General features: G+C 36.7%; 1 protein-coding gene across 1 annotated transcript in view; it reads left to right on the forward strand.

The window, feature by feature from the left end:
- Positions 1–13,845, forward strand: part of shot (dystonin-like protein short stop) — a 1,304,552-nt gene that overhangs the window by 1,056,364 nt on the left and 234,343 nt on the right. Inside the window, exon 76 of the mRNA XM_090402172.1 lies at positions 8,336–8,542. Coding sequence (XP_090258298.1) covers positions 8,336–8,542 — 207 coding nt within the window. The remainder of the gene's footprint in view (positions 1–8,335; positions 8,543–13,845) is intronic.

The raw sequence follows: 13,845 nt of genomic DNA on the forward strand, positions 1-13,845 counted from the left end.
CTTAGTAATGGATTCAGATTTTTAGCAGAAAAAGAGTCTATATATACTTCTACTGAAAATGCACTCTTAGTCTCAATCCTCATTTAGAAATGGAATAAATTAGAAACCCAATAGCAACAGAAGCCAAGTTTTCATCTTTGGTAGAAAATTTACATTCCTTGCACATAAGCTTTGAATAAGGGAAAAAAGTTCAGGAGGGCATTAAATCTCCTTCACACTCTATGCTCTACTGAATGGGGTGCAGATTGATTTTCTTTGCTTTGTCTTGATCGTATTTTCTACATTCAAACATAGATGATGGGTCTCAATTCTATAGTTCTGCAATGCAGAGTAGCCTGCAATTATTGGATCCAATGCATCATCAGTGCATACAGATGGCTACCTGTGCCATTTGCACATTGTCATCTCAAAGTATTTATGTTGAGTCACTTAGAAACAATTGTCTTAATCATGTCCTAAAAATAATCTCTTCAGGGGCATCCTGCATAGAGTAATATTTTTACTCTCCATTGGGATACTCAGTATCACACTCATTGGACTGCCATACATCCCTTTGGTATGCTACTTGAGGTTATGGAAGTTACTTGCATGAATATTGACAACATTACCTGCCCCAAACATAACAGTATTCCTCCATGTCAAGTATTCACTCTGTCCTGCAACCTTTCATTTTGTCATCTACAGAAGCATCATACTCTGTCATCTGTTTACTTGCATTTGTTTAATGCACAGAGCAACCAACTCTGATTTCTTGCTCATCTGTTCTGATGGTTCAAGATCTGAGGCTTCTGCTTGTTGTGCTTCTTTGTTTCTTGACATTACTGTATCCAACTAGATCTCACTTGATTGCAGTAATTATACAGCATTGTGTGCAGTTCAACTTGCCCTTGTGTTTATAAAAGAAATCTACTACCAAAAGTGTGTAATTTACAGGGTGTTCGGGATAAATTTGACAGTTTCGTAAGGAAAAAGAAAATCTTCTTTGTATCTATTAAATTTAATGAATTGACAAAAAAACATTACAGGCAGAGTTAATTACAATACTATCAACAAGATTTACTCAAAATAACCACCATTAGCATCGATCACAGCTTCAATTCTGCTTCGGAACCTCGAACAAGCTGATGCTACAGTCTCCCTGGGAAGGGCCGCAAAAACTGTTTTAATTTTATCCATTAACTGGGCTTTTGTATTACTGGAAGTGCGATTGGTGTCTTTTTCAACTGCGCCCCATACAAAATAATCCATGGGGTTAAGGTCTGGGGAGTTTGGAGGCCAAACATTTGGACTGGTGAAGTCGTAGAAATTTTCAGACAACCATTTTTGACTTTTCCCAGAGGTGTGGCAAGGGGCCGAATCCTGCTGCCATACATACGGCCTACCATTGGCTACCCTTGTTATCCAGGGCTTGACTACAGTTAGCAACTCCACGAACAAAGCCCGAATTCCAATGCCAGGGTTCTTCAACACCTGTTCCTGCAGATTTGCGAGGAATTCTGCTGTACGAACGCAATCAGATCGTCTGCTAGGGATCTTTCTTCTTGCTACATCCTCGTAGTCACCATTGCAAGTCTCTAGTTCATGCCTGATTGTTTTTACTGTATTCAGGGAGCATTGGGCAGCAGTCGTAATATCCTTATTTTGATGGCGGGCACGAATCATCATGGTACAAGTTATTCTCTTCCATGATTCAGGTGGGTTCCAGCTATCCATCCTTTCTGACATCTTGTATATGAATGAAGAAGGGTCCAAACTTTTAAATGAAGAGAAGTGTGTGTTAATACATGTAACTTACGGAAAAATATAATTAATTATAAATATGTCAAATTTATCCCGAACACCCTGTATATGAACTATTGAGTTCATTACAAGCTATCACCTCTGCTGTTTATAATCCATGTGTATTGCTTGGTGAGGTTTTGCAACTGTTGCACAAAATGAAGGCCCTTAATTTTAATGTTTGGTTGGGCTGTATTCTCAGGCACATTGGAATTGAGGAAAATCAGACTGCATAAAAGTTACTGCTGTATCTTATGTTTATTTTTATATTATATGTTCATATCATTTATACAATCCCCCCCCCCCCCAAATCACAGTGTTTTGTGGAACCCTAGTGACATCTCACACCACCCCAATCAAGAAACGTTGCTTTATAAGATCAGAGGTACTTATTCAATGGCAGTCATCATAGCAGGAATTACTGACAAATAAATTGCATGATATGAAACCTAAAATTAAACACTGGCAGTCTAGTCAGCATAGAAACTAAAGAGAGAAAGTTGTTCTGGCTATACTCTGCATAGGTCATAGTCATTTTACACATTCTTATTCACTGACTGCTGATGACCCACCTATGTATGAAAAATGAAACTTGTCTCTTACCATTTGCTATGTTCTCGTGGAATGCCAACACTTCACACAACAGAGAGAGCAATGAAATTTTTAATTATCTGGTGGAGACACATATTTGCAACGTTAATTTATATAAACACATTTGCTTATATATTCTATTATGTGTAGATATGTGGATACATTGGTTAGTTTAATTTTTTGTACATAATATACTGTTTACTAATTTATCTCTTTATGACTCTTATTAATATCTTGTGTATTGCAATGACCTTCATTTTCCTTCTCCAATAAACCATCAACCAACCAACCAACCATGTCCATTCTTGGTTTGATTTTTCTTGTAAAATGCATTCATAACATTATTATTATTATTATTATGGGCCTCCAAGGAGTCCTTCGACTCATCAAGGAAGGCCCTAAACATCATGTCAAGAACTATCCAACATTTGTTCAGTATCTATTATACCTTTCCTTGAATGCATTCACAGTAATGGCACCCACAACAAACTGGCAACTTATTCCACTCATTCACTACTCTCCAAACAAAAATCCTAGTTTTAACACGCTTGCTAACTACACTCTTACTCAGTTTCCGTGGATGGCTCCTAATTCTCCCACCACCAGACCTGTTCTGTAAAATTTCCTCTGAATTAATCTTGTAAAAACCTCTCAGTAATTTGTATGTCTCAATATCACCCATTTTCTGCCTATCAACCAGTTTCTCTAACCTACAAATCTTCAACTTGTTCTCATACGGTTCATTCCATGGACCTGTTACCATCTTAATCACTCACCTCTGGATCCTCTCCACCTCCTCCTCATCACCAAGAAACACAAGCACCCAGATCTGCATACAGTAGTCAAGATGGGGTTTTATCAAGGCTCATCTCTGCTCGTCAAAGTATTCTTCAGTAACCAAGTAATCTGATGAGCTGCTTTAGCCACTTTTGCTATGTGTCCCCTAAACTTTAACACCCTATCCACTAACACTCCCAAGTCTCTGGCTTCAATTTCCTGGAGTACAGTTCCACCAATGTGGTATACAGCTGGTAATCTTTTCACTCCGAAATGCATAACCTTACACTTTGCCACATTAAACCTTCATCCATTCTCCTTAGCCCAGTCTGCCAATCTATCCAAATCATCCTGTAAAATTCTGACTTTCATCTGTGTTAACTATTGCTGTACCCAAGTTTGCATCATCAGCAAAAAACTGAAAAGTTCCTCTCAGATCCTTTCCTACATTGTTAATGTACAAATTAAACATTGGTGGTCCAAGAACATAACCCTGTGGCATGCCACTAGTCACAGGCTTTCTTTTGGACTCTACTGGTTAGGTATCCTGTCAAAAGGCCTTTGCAAAGTCCAACAGTATCACTGTAAACCCATTACATTTATCTAACTCATCTGTTAGATAAAGCATGGGCAATTATAAATTTAGTTTAATCCTTTATCCAAGTGTAAGCAAACAAAGTTTGCACCTGAAAATATCTTCAGGACTGAGGTAAGGTAGTGCAACACCAAGTAGTGCAACAATTTATTATAGTCTAACCAAGTGCAAAATAAACTTCCAACATCTTTCTCTAAATCTAGAGTAATTCAATAATAAGGTGATACACCTGTTGGCAACTCATATAGGTAAATATGACCTCTCCTATTGCTTCCACGTTTGGATCTACCTTCCACTGACGAGACCTCAATAAAGGTCGAAACCGGTCTGGGTAGTGGCCCTTCCCTTAATGCATAGCAGTATACATTTCTGCAAGCAGATGTGCTTTGCATTATGGGAGATACTCAGACAAGGAGTGATGAGAGCTTGGTCCACCTTTGCTTGGAGTTGCCTGGTGTTGCACTACCTTACCTCAGTCCTGAAGATATTTTCAGGCACAAACTTTGTTTGCTTGCACTTGGATAAAGGATTAAACTAAATTTATTATAGTCTAACCAAGTGCAAAATAAACAAAGCATGGGCAAGTTATTGAGAAAAGACCTAACTTCACAAAACTGTGCCCCCCCCCCCCCCGTGTACAGTATCCCATTTCCATATGTCCATTCCTGTATTTTGCTCTTGACCAACTTCTCCAATACTTTAATAACAACCCCTGATATGCTGATTGGTCGGTAAATTGCTGTAGTCTTTGAACCTCCTTTATGCAATGGAACTATTTTCTCCTCTTTCCATCCTCTTAGGACTAACCCAGAGATGAGACTTAGATTAAACAATATGGTCAAGGGCTCTGACAATTCCCTTGCAGCTTCACATAAAACTCGTGCTAGTATATCATCCAATTCCACAGATATATTCACATTAAGATTCTGTAATATGCTATGCACCTCCATTTCATTTACCTCAGTTCCCATATAAGCTTTCGCCTCTCTCGTTCCTGCAATATCACCATCTGGATGATATACTCTTGCAAAGTGTTCTCTTAGTAATTCTACTCTTTCATTGATTAAAATCATTCTGCCATATACATTCATTCTTTTACTTGCAGCATATTAAAAGAGCTGTTTGGGATTATCTTTAGCATTCATTGCTAACTTCCTTTCATATTCTGCTTTTGCCTTTCTTACCATACTAGTTACCTTTCTGGCCTGTGCCTTGTACTGTTCATGTGCCTGCTGATTACCTTTCTCCTTAAATTCCCTCTACATTTTTTTTTCCCAGCTCCAGCTTAATGATGATATTCATCTATTTAACTCCCACTTGATTTACTCTTCTGACTCTAGGTATGCATTCTGCCATTACTGCTCTCAAACACTCCTGACCACTTCCCATGCACTATCAACCAATAAACGGCCCTTGCAGTTTCACATGGCATTTACTGAACCAAGCAATCTTCTAAGCTTGTCATACTTATCAGCCTTGTAATTCCACATATATCTTCTCTTAACTGAAAATTCTGCACATTTAGCCACCACCCAGGTCAAGACTGTATGATCTCTCACTAATTGGCAGCAAGGCAACTTCGTCATATTCGTTATAGACAAATTCTCAGATGCAGTGACTAGATTGAGAGCACTCTCGAACCCCTAGTATATTCCATCACATGCTGTCTCGGGTAATTCTCCCTTAGTAACTGCTTAAATTCCATTTAATTCCTCCCACGTGTCCTCACCTCCTTCCAATCTATGTTTCCATAGTTGAAATCCCCCATAATAATTAGCTGCCCTCCAGTCATTGAGTCTATTTGCTGATGCATACTGCCAGCATCCTCTTTTCCATCCCCTGGTTCTATAGCAGCATCCAAATGTATATTTTGTTCTTCTGGCCTCAATCTCACACCAGATAGCCTCAAATGCGCTGTTTTCACTGGCCTGCAGTTGAACTTCTACTCTTTGGTTGTGGTTCATCGGCTATCATCAATAACACCCCCCCCCCCCATTCTTTTCTCTCTATTCTCCCTGAACACACTATACCCTTCACATTCTATCCCACTGACTATATCATCATCTGTTAGCCCTGTCTCACTAATGCCAATAACCTTTGGCCAGGATGAGCCAACTAATGCCAAAAATTCCTCCTGCTTGTTCCGTATGCTCCTGGCATTAATGTACATAAAATACAAAAGCCCCTTATACACATTCTTACACTCAGTTGCCTCATGGCCTGCATGTCCACTCAACAGCCCACCCACCCCTCCTAAAATCTCTAGTTTTCCTGATTTTGCACATCCACTTTCACTTCGTTCAGCAACACTTTTTCCAGTTTTCTAACACCAAATCCATTCAAATGCAAACCATCATTCTTGTATAAGTCCTTTCGCCATCAAACTCAATCCACACATCTACAAACTCGACGCCACTCCTCCTGCTTATCCTACACATCGAGTCATTCGCTATTATGGCCATCTTTCTTGGCTCTACTCTGTCATACCGTAGCAACAGATTCACTATATTAACTCTCTCACTCTTTTCTTTTGCTACTTCCAGTTATTCTTTCATGTCCTCTCTCATGCATTACCTTTCTCCTTTCAAATCATTCATTCCAGCCAATATGATCATCTCTTTTACCTTACCCCTTTTGTGCTCTTATAGCCTTACTAACATCATTAATTTTCATGCCCGGAAAGAACAGTTTTATCAGTCTCTCATTGATTACACCTCTTATGATTGAAACGCCGTACAAGACTCGCTCCTCAATTTTTCTTTCGGTCTTGGTCAAGCCCTCATTTCTCTTATCTCACACTTCTTTCTTTCTGTTATCAGCTGACTCACTCTCCAGATGTTTCTGCATTCGCTCCAGCTTCTACTTTGCTCTGTATATCACTTCGCACTACTGGGCTATCTCCTTCATTCAGCCTATCTCTTCATTCTCTACATCATTCTATCTCTTCTGTGTGTTGAGGCTTAAATGCTGGGAGGACATCATGTTGGAGGTGTAATGGCATATTTACAGCACTAGGAAAGGATTAAAAACTAATTTTAATGCTTCCAATATTTCGTCTCGGTCACGGAGACATCTTCAGGGATTACAAATAATTCTTGTAACACACACTAAAATACAACACAATACTAAGTGAAACACGTGGGTGACTCTAAAGTCCTATCTGGGTGGTGCACCTTCTATGGGCATTTGTAAGTGGCCCAGGATGTGAAGTGAGACAATTAATGCCTCTCAAATTTTGGAAATTTTATGCAACCGTATTTATTTAAATTCAGTTGATCTCTCAGTTTCACCACAGATTCTGAAAACAGTCATTTTTTTTTTTTAATTTACTGCAATGGAGCATGCTGGTTTTTCTCCAGGAGATCCTGTGGGTTGTATCTAAAACATGGCCTGCAAGGCCAGATTGACCATAGTCATGATTGCAGATGTATGATTGGTGTTCTTTTAGGAGTATTCTGTAGAAGAACACAAATGTCTTTTCATTTAAAATAAAGTAATCTAATATCGATTCACACCTTCTTACTGTTAAAGTATATTTATGTATGTCTTTATGTTTATAGAAAGAATTCATTATTTTAAAATTATTATAAACTATAAAGTTAATCAAATTTTTACCATTCCTGTTAAAAGTATGTTCTCCATATATTCCTATATTATTATTAATTTTTGTGTTTCCAATTCTTGCATTTAAGTCTCCTACTAATATTACAAAATTTATTTTATTATATATATTTTGTAATCGATTATAAAAATCAATATTATCATCTCTTTCTTCTTGTGGGGCTTGTTAAATAACCTCTATCTACTTAAATATAAAGAGCTAGTAAGCTTCATTTCGGCAATATAAGCATTATTTAAATTAAGGGGATATTAAATCCCACATTGTTTTAAAACCGAATAAGAAACTCAAAGATTGGAATCAGAGAGTTTCATGCCGAATATAGTAAAACTATAAAGTATCGGTGATCACTAGCATGAGCTAATGCAAGTGAGCCTAGTTCGTAGTACAATACCGGATAACTCGCAGCAAAGGCGGTAAAGTTCTGATCGCTATTCTTAGGTATTTTCCATAATGTAAAAACACATTTCCTAGGAAATGTATGCTGTTATTACATTATGGTGGGAGGTCACTACCCAGACCGGTTTCAGCCTTTTTTGAGGCTTCGCTACTGAAGCAGGTGATGAATATCTTGAAAAACGTTAGTTTCATTTAAAATGCAAATAAAAAAAAAATCAAAAAGTACACCTTGGGCATTAAAATGGCTGTACAGAATCAGAAACTGGACAATATGGAAATAAGCCACAATTAATTTACCCCCCCCCCCAAAAAAAAATTAATTTTGTGGATCTGCTCAATAAAAATGGCTACTATAATTAATAGTATGCCAGGAAATGGAAAAAATGCAGCTTCAGCACTCTAGTAATTATACTTAGAATGACCCAGAAAGATCAAAGCATATATAATGATTGTTAGCCAGATAATACAATCTTTCTTTAATTCATAGTCCTAGTTTTATAATCTAGAGCCTTCCTTTAAATTATCAAAATTCAGTCTTGATTAAAATATGTGTATTTTTTATCATTTTCTGATAGACCTTCCAGAAAGATGTTGGATGTCATCGAGAAGTGATGTTGAATTTAGATAAAAAGGGAACTCACTTGAAGTATTTTAGCCAGAAACAAGATGTTATTCTTATAAAAAATCTTCTTATTAGTGTCCAGCATCGTTGGGAAAGAGTTGTTTCTAAAGCGGCTGAAAGAACTCGGTCATTGGATCATGGATACAAAGAAGCTAAGGAGGTAATATTACACAGTTTTATATGATATTTATCTATTTCACAATTTTTTTCTTCCTGAATTTCATTCACTGGCCATGTTTTTTAGGATCATCCATTGATAAGAAATAGAATGCTCTAGAATGTTACTTTATCGTGTGGCTTATTATAACATATAAAAGTCTGTAGTATGAATGCTAAACAAATTCGAGGTTTTTTGGAAGAATAAAAAACCTATGAAATTATCAACTACTGAATGTGGTGTGATAATGGATGTCAGCATGTATGCTCCTTGTTGGGTTAATGAACTATTGAGACAAGTTTACCAACACTGATCATAGACAAAAATTAGGTAAGCTACAAAATGCACATTGGGCAGAAGGCTTGAATGTATGTCAGAGGCCAGAGAAGGATGAAGAAAATTATAGAGTTGAAAAATATCTTTTACACCGGCAGTCATAATGCAATATATGCATCACACTTGTTCATTTCTATAACAGCAGACATCCCAGATTATTGACACTGGTCACTTGAATGATCCCCATTACGTTGTTTGCAGATTACTTTTTTTTTTTACAAAGGTCGATTTTTGAGCATATTATTATTATGTGACATCTCCAGGGAGTCCAAAGACTCATTTTGTACATGTCTGTACAAGAGTTGGGGAAAAGACTGATGCCAAGAGGTCTCAACTGCAGTTTGAGCAGGAGGCAAGCTTTTTTTTTGCATTTGGCCTTATGAAGTCAGTACTCTGTCGCATCTCACATAATTAAATATTCATGAAGGTTTGAAATAATTCAAAAGCAAATCATGTTATGATTCATTTTCAAGGAATTATTGGGAACAAATAATTCCATGCAGATGAGTGCATTAGTTGCATAAAAAATCATCATCAGTTTCCTAATATGCACCCTCAAGGGATGTACAAGATACTATGACAGTTCTACACAATTAACTTTAAATTATTACTAATCTCATTTCAATAGTTTGTCTCCAAATTACACTTTAATGGAATAACTTATAGCACAAAGAGAAATAAATAAACAGCAGATTTAATTGAGTTCAGTATTTCATCTCAGTTACAGAGACATCATCAGGTATACAATGTTAAAATTGTAATAACACATATAAAAACACACCAGAAACAATAATTGGAAGAAATTAGAAAGAAGAAAATAAACAAAGACTCAAGTCCAATAGTCGGCTCCACACTTTATGCAAACTTCTCAAAGAGAACAACATTATTAGTACTACAGCTGATCACAAAGATGATGCACAGTAACTGTTGTCCTCAATTCCAGTAATTATAATAGAAAAATTAATGTTCTACTCAGAGAATGTGCCACTTATAAACTGCTGGATTATGATCCTACTAAGTCTCAAGAGAAAAAAAAAAAAAATGTTAGAAAGGCTTCTAAAAAATGTCACGTCTTCACCTCCCGAAGTTATTAAAAAACTTCAGCCTTTTAGTCTACCTCCCCTCCATGATATACAGATTGTCAAAAATTATTAAACCCAACTACCCTCTGTGTCCCATAGTAGATGCTACTGACTCTCCCTCCTTTAAATTAGCCAAACAGTTAGCAAAATCTTTAATTGCACTTACTGGTCACTCTTATTATACAAAAAAAAAAAAACACTCATTTCAAATCTTTAATCCAGAATTTTAGTTTTAAACAATAATGATATAATGGTGAGTTTTATAAGTTATAAGTTTCATAGCATAGCCATTGCCAATACAATACTGTACAGGGAAAAATAAAAAAATAAAAAAAATAAATAAAAAATAATAATAATTCAGTAGAAAGTGCATGATATTATGTGCACTATCAGCTGGGAGAATGGCTGCACTGCATTAATAGATATACAAAATAAATTACAATAAATTACTTTTAAATATAAACAATAAATTAATTACAAATTAAGGAATGCATGAATGGTGAGTATTAGTCAGTATAACTTCCCAAGAGGGTTTCAGGCAATTGTTTTTGTTCGATTTTGGGTTGTGAATGTGTGTTTCACAGCATTCTTTGTACAGTCTTTCCAAAAGAAAATAACTCCTGTGTAACAATTTGGATTAGTTTCATTGAATCCCATTTTATGTAGAGAATGCATCGCTTGCTAAACGGATTTGTTGGATTCTTTAAGTAAAATGTATTTCTGATGTTTTTCAAGACAAATTTGTGCAGGTTGACCAATCTATCCATCATAACATAAGCTGCAGGAGCAGGGGATTCTGTAAACTCCAGGATAAATAAGAAAGAGGTGGATATTTCTACTGACTAATACTCACCATTCATGTATTCCTTGATCTGTAATTCATTTCTTGTTTATATTTAAAAGTAATTTACTAACTAGATTATTTTATTGTCATTTATTTTGTATATCTATTAATGCAGTGGAGCTATTCTCCTGCAGCCAATAGTGCATATGATATCACATGCTTTCAACTGAACCGTTTTTTTTTTATATATATATTTTTTTTTTCCTATAATAGTATTGACAATGGATTACTGCCAATACTTTCTTAATCCTCTTCTGCCTTTTATGGTGTCAAGGTAAGTATTCCTGCAACCGCAACTGTACTCAAGGATAAGGTGGTTGGCCCTATGCCTCCCAGTGTATCCTATGTTTGTAGATGCATGTGTTCACAGGGCTGGTTTGCCTGTTCTGGGAGATGAAAAACCTGAGTTTTTTGGTGAAAAAAACCCTTACCTCCATATGAGATTGGCTAACTCACCTTTCATTGAAAGAGACCAGATTAATATATAATAAATTTAGTTTAATCCTTTATCCAAGTGTGAGCAAACAAAGTTTGCACCTGAAAATATATTCAGGACTGAATATGGTGTTGTACTACCTTACTGGAGTAAGGTAGATGTTGTACTACCTTACTGGGATCAGGTGGTACAACACCAGGCAACTTGTAGCAAAGGTGGACCAAGCTAGCCACACTCCTATCCCAGTATCTCCCATAATGCAAAACACATCTCCTTGCAGATATGTATAGTGTTATGCATTAAGGGATTGGCCACTACCCAGACTAGTTTCGACCTTTATTGAGTTCTCTTCAGTGGGAGCCAGGCCCAGAGGTGGAGATACCAGGCAGAAGCAATAGCAAGGTCATCTTTACCTAATAAACTTTCAAGACCAGATAAAGGTTCCTCACAGCACTGACAGGAAGCGAACCCAGGTCTTTCCGACCAAAGGGCCCTCTCTATACCGACTGAGCTATGGAGCCTCTTATTGTCAATACTATATTGATAATCTTATTGCCTGCAGGAAGCTCCATGAAACTGTACACATAATGCACCCTTGGTAGCATTGGAATATTATGTAGTTTAAGCCTTACATTAAGGAATCTCTACAGGCAAGTTCTACAACATGCAGCTGAACAGCTGTTAAATTCTAGTGGGATCTGAACATAATTATACTGTCTGGGAAGATAGCCCCACTATAGCATTTGATTCTGAACCATCTCTGTAGACAAATACAAAATCAGAGTATTCAGTTCTGTGAGCTTTAAAGAGCTGCTGTAGACAACAGGAGGGATAGGTAGTCTGGAGAAAGAAAAGCTGCATGGTGATATATATGAATACTATGGTGGTATGTGGTAGTGTACTTGGTGGTATTTGTGCAATATTATCTACTTTGATATCTAGAGTTTCTAAGAGTTCTCTTGTTCACAAAGCAAAGGATCATATGGCAGTCTTGTGGATGTTGTACAGATCTTCCTACCATAGACAATTAAAAAAAAAAAAAAAAAAAAACTAGGCATGGGATGGTCAGGCATGGATTTTCTTTTGGCAGTGTATAGCAGAAACAGATGTTGACTTCAAAGTGTTAAGAATGGTTCATTTTCAGTGAGAATTGATCTAGGAATTGATCGAGCTTAGAAGAAAGCTTGTGGTATTTTTCAAATATACCACAAAACAAACCTCATTGCTTTCAAACATGTGCGAACAAGTCACATCTACCATCAGAGTCAGAAGGAATCCTGGATACAGTATACATCATCAACACCCATAACTACCAATGCTAAATAAGTCTGGAAGAAAATCCAGAAATCGAAGTTCTGGATTTTCTTCCAGAATTTCTACCACCTACTTCTCTGTCCTTCAGCACAATGTATGCTCAGTTGGTGATTCAGTCACAATGGCTAACGCACTTGATTTTTTTGGTAAAATATCAGCAGCGTTTCCTTATCTTTCCGAGTTCCTTGTCCAAAAAATCAAAACAGAAAAACAGCAAATCTTGTTTTCTTCAAATGACACTGAAGAATACAACAGGCTCTTCACTAAAGAAGAAATGAAAGCTATGTGGATGACTTAACCATTTTCTGCTATTCATGTAATATGAGATACATCGAAAGACAGTTGCAACAAGCTATTGGCTGTCTCTCAAAATGGATGCTTGCAAATGGATTCAGAGTTTCACAGTAGAAGTTTATGTGCACTTTTGATGCAGACGTAGTCTTCGTAATGACCCAGAGCTCTGACTAGGACAATCATTAATCCCAGTTGCACCATAAGCAAAGTTTGTGGGACTCACATTTGATAGCATACTCAGCTTCCTCCCTTACATTCATCAATTATAAGGCAAGTTTTGTAAAGTAATGAACATTCTGTGCACTCTATCAGATTCCAAGGCTAATAAAGGTGCATAATATATCCAGATTTGCCAAATTCTCTTCAGACAATAAAATGTCTATATCCTTGTTTATATCCATACTTATCCACTTAATTCCAACTCTTTGCTTCAATGTCAACAGCTGTCTGTTTTATGCAATGAAATTAAATTTCCTGCCAGACCATCCCACATGGTTAACTGTTTTCTATCCACAATGACAGAATCTGTACAACACTGAACAGGGCACCATAAAATCCTTTAGTTTACAAATAAAAGCTCTCTAATAACTCTAGATATTCTGGTTGTATAGTGCAGATGCCACTAAACACTTCCACTGTGGCAGTCATTTATACCTATATGTAGTAGTCTTTCAGTAAGCTGCCAAAATTTTCCACCCCTCCTGTTTTCTACCAGCAGCTCTTCAAAAGCTCATAGAATTGAATACTCTCATTTTGCACCTGTCTACACAGAAAGTTTGAAATTCAAAGGACCTAGTTAGATCTTTTACTATCTTTCTTGACAGCATTATATCTGCACAGATCCCACTAGAATGCATCATGTTTAGAGCTGAGCTATATTCAATACAGCTTGCACCAAAATGCATCAGATTCCAATGCTAATAAAGGTGCATAAATATATCCAGATTTGCCATATTTTCTTCAGACAATAAAACGTCTCTATCCTTGTTTATATCCATAC

Source organism: Typopeltis vanoorti, chromosome 12 (assembly GCF_054136105.1).
Source record: "Typopeltis vanoorti isolate ZY-2024b chromosome 12, IOZ_Tvanoo_1.0, whole genome shotgun sequence".
NCBI classification, from domain to species: domain Eukaryota; kingdom Metazoa; phylum Arthropoda; class Arachnida; order Uropygi; family Thelyphonidae; genus Typopeltis; species Typopeltis vanoorti.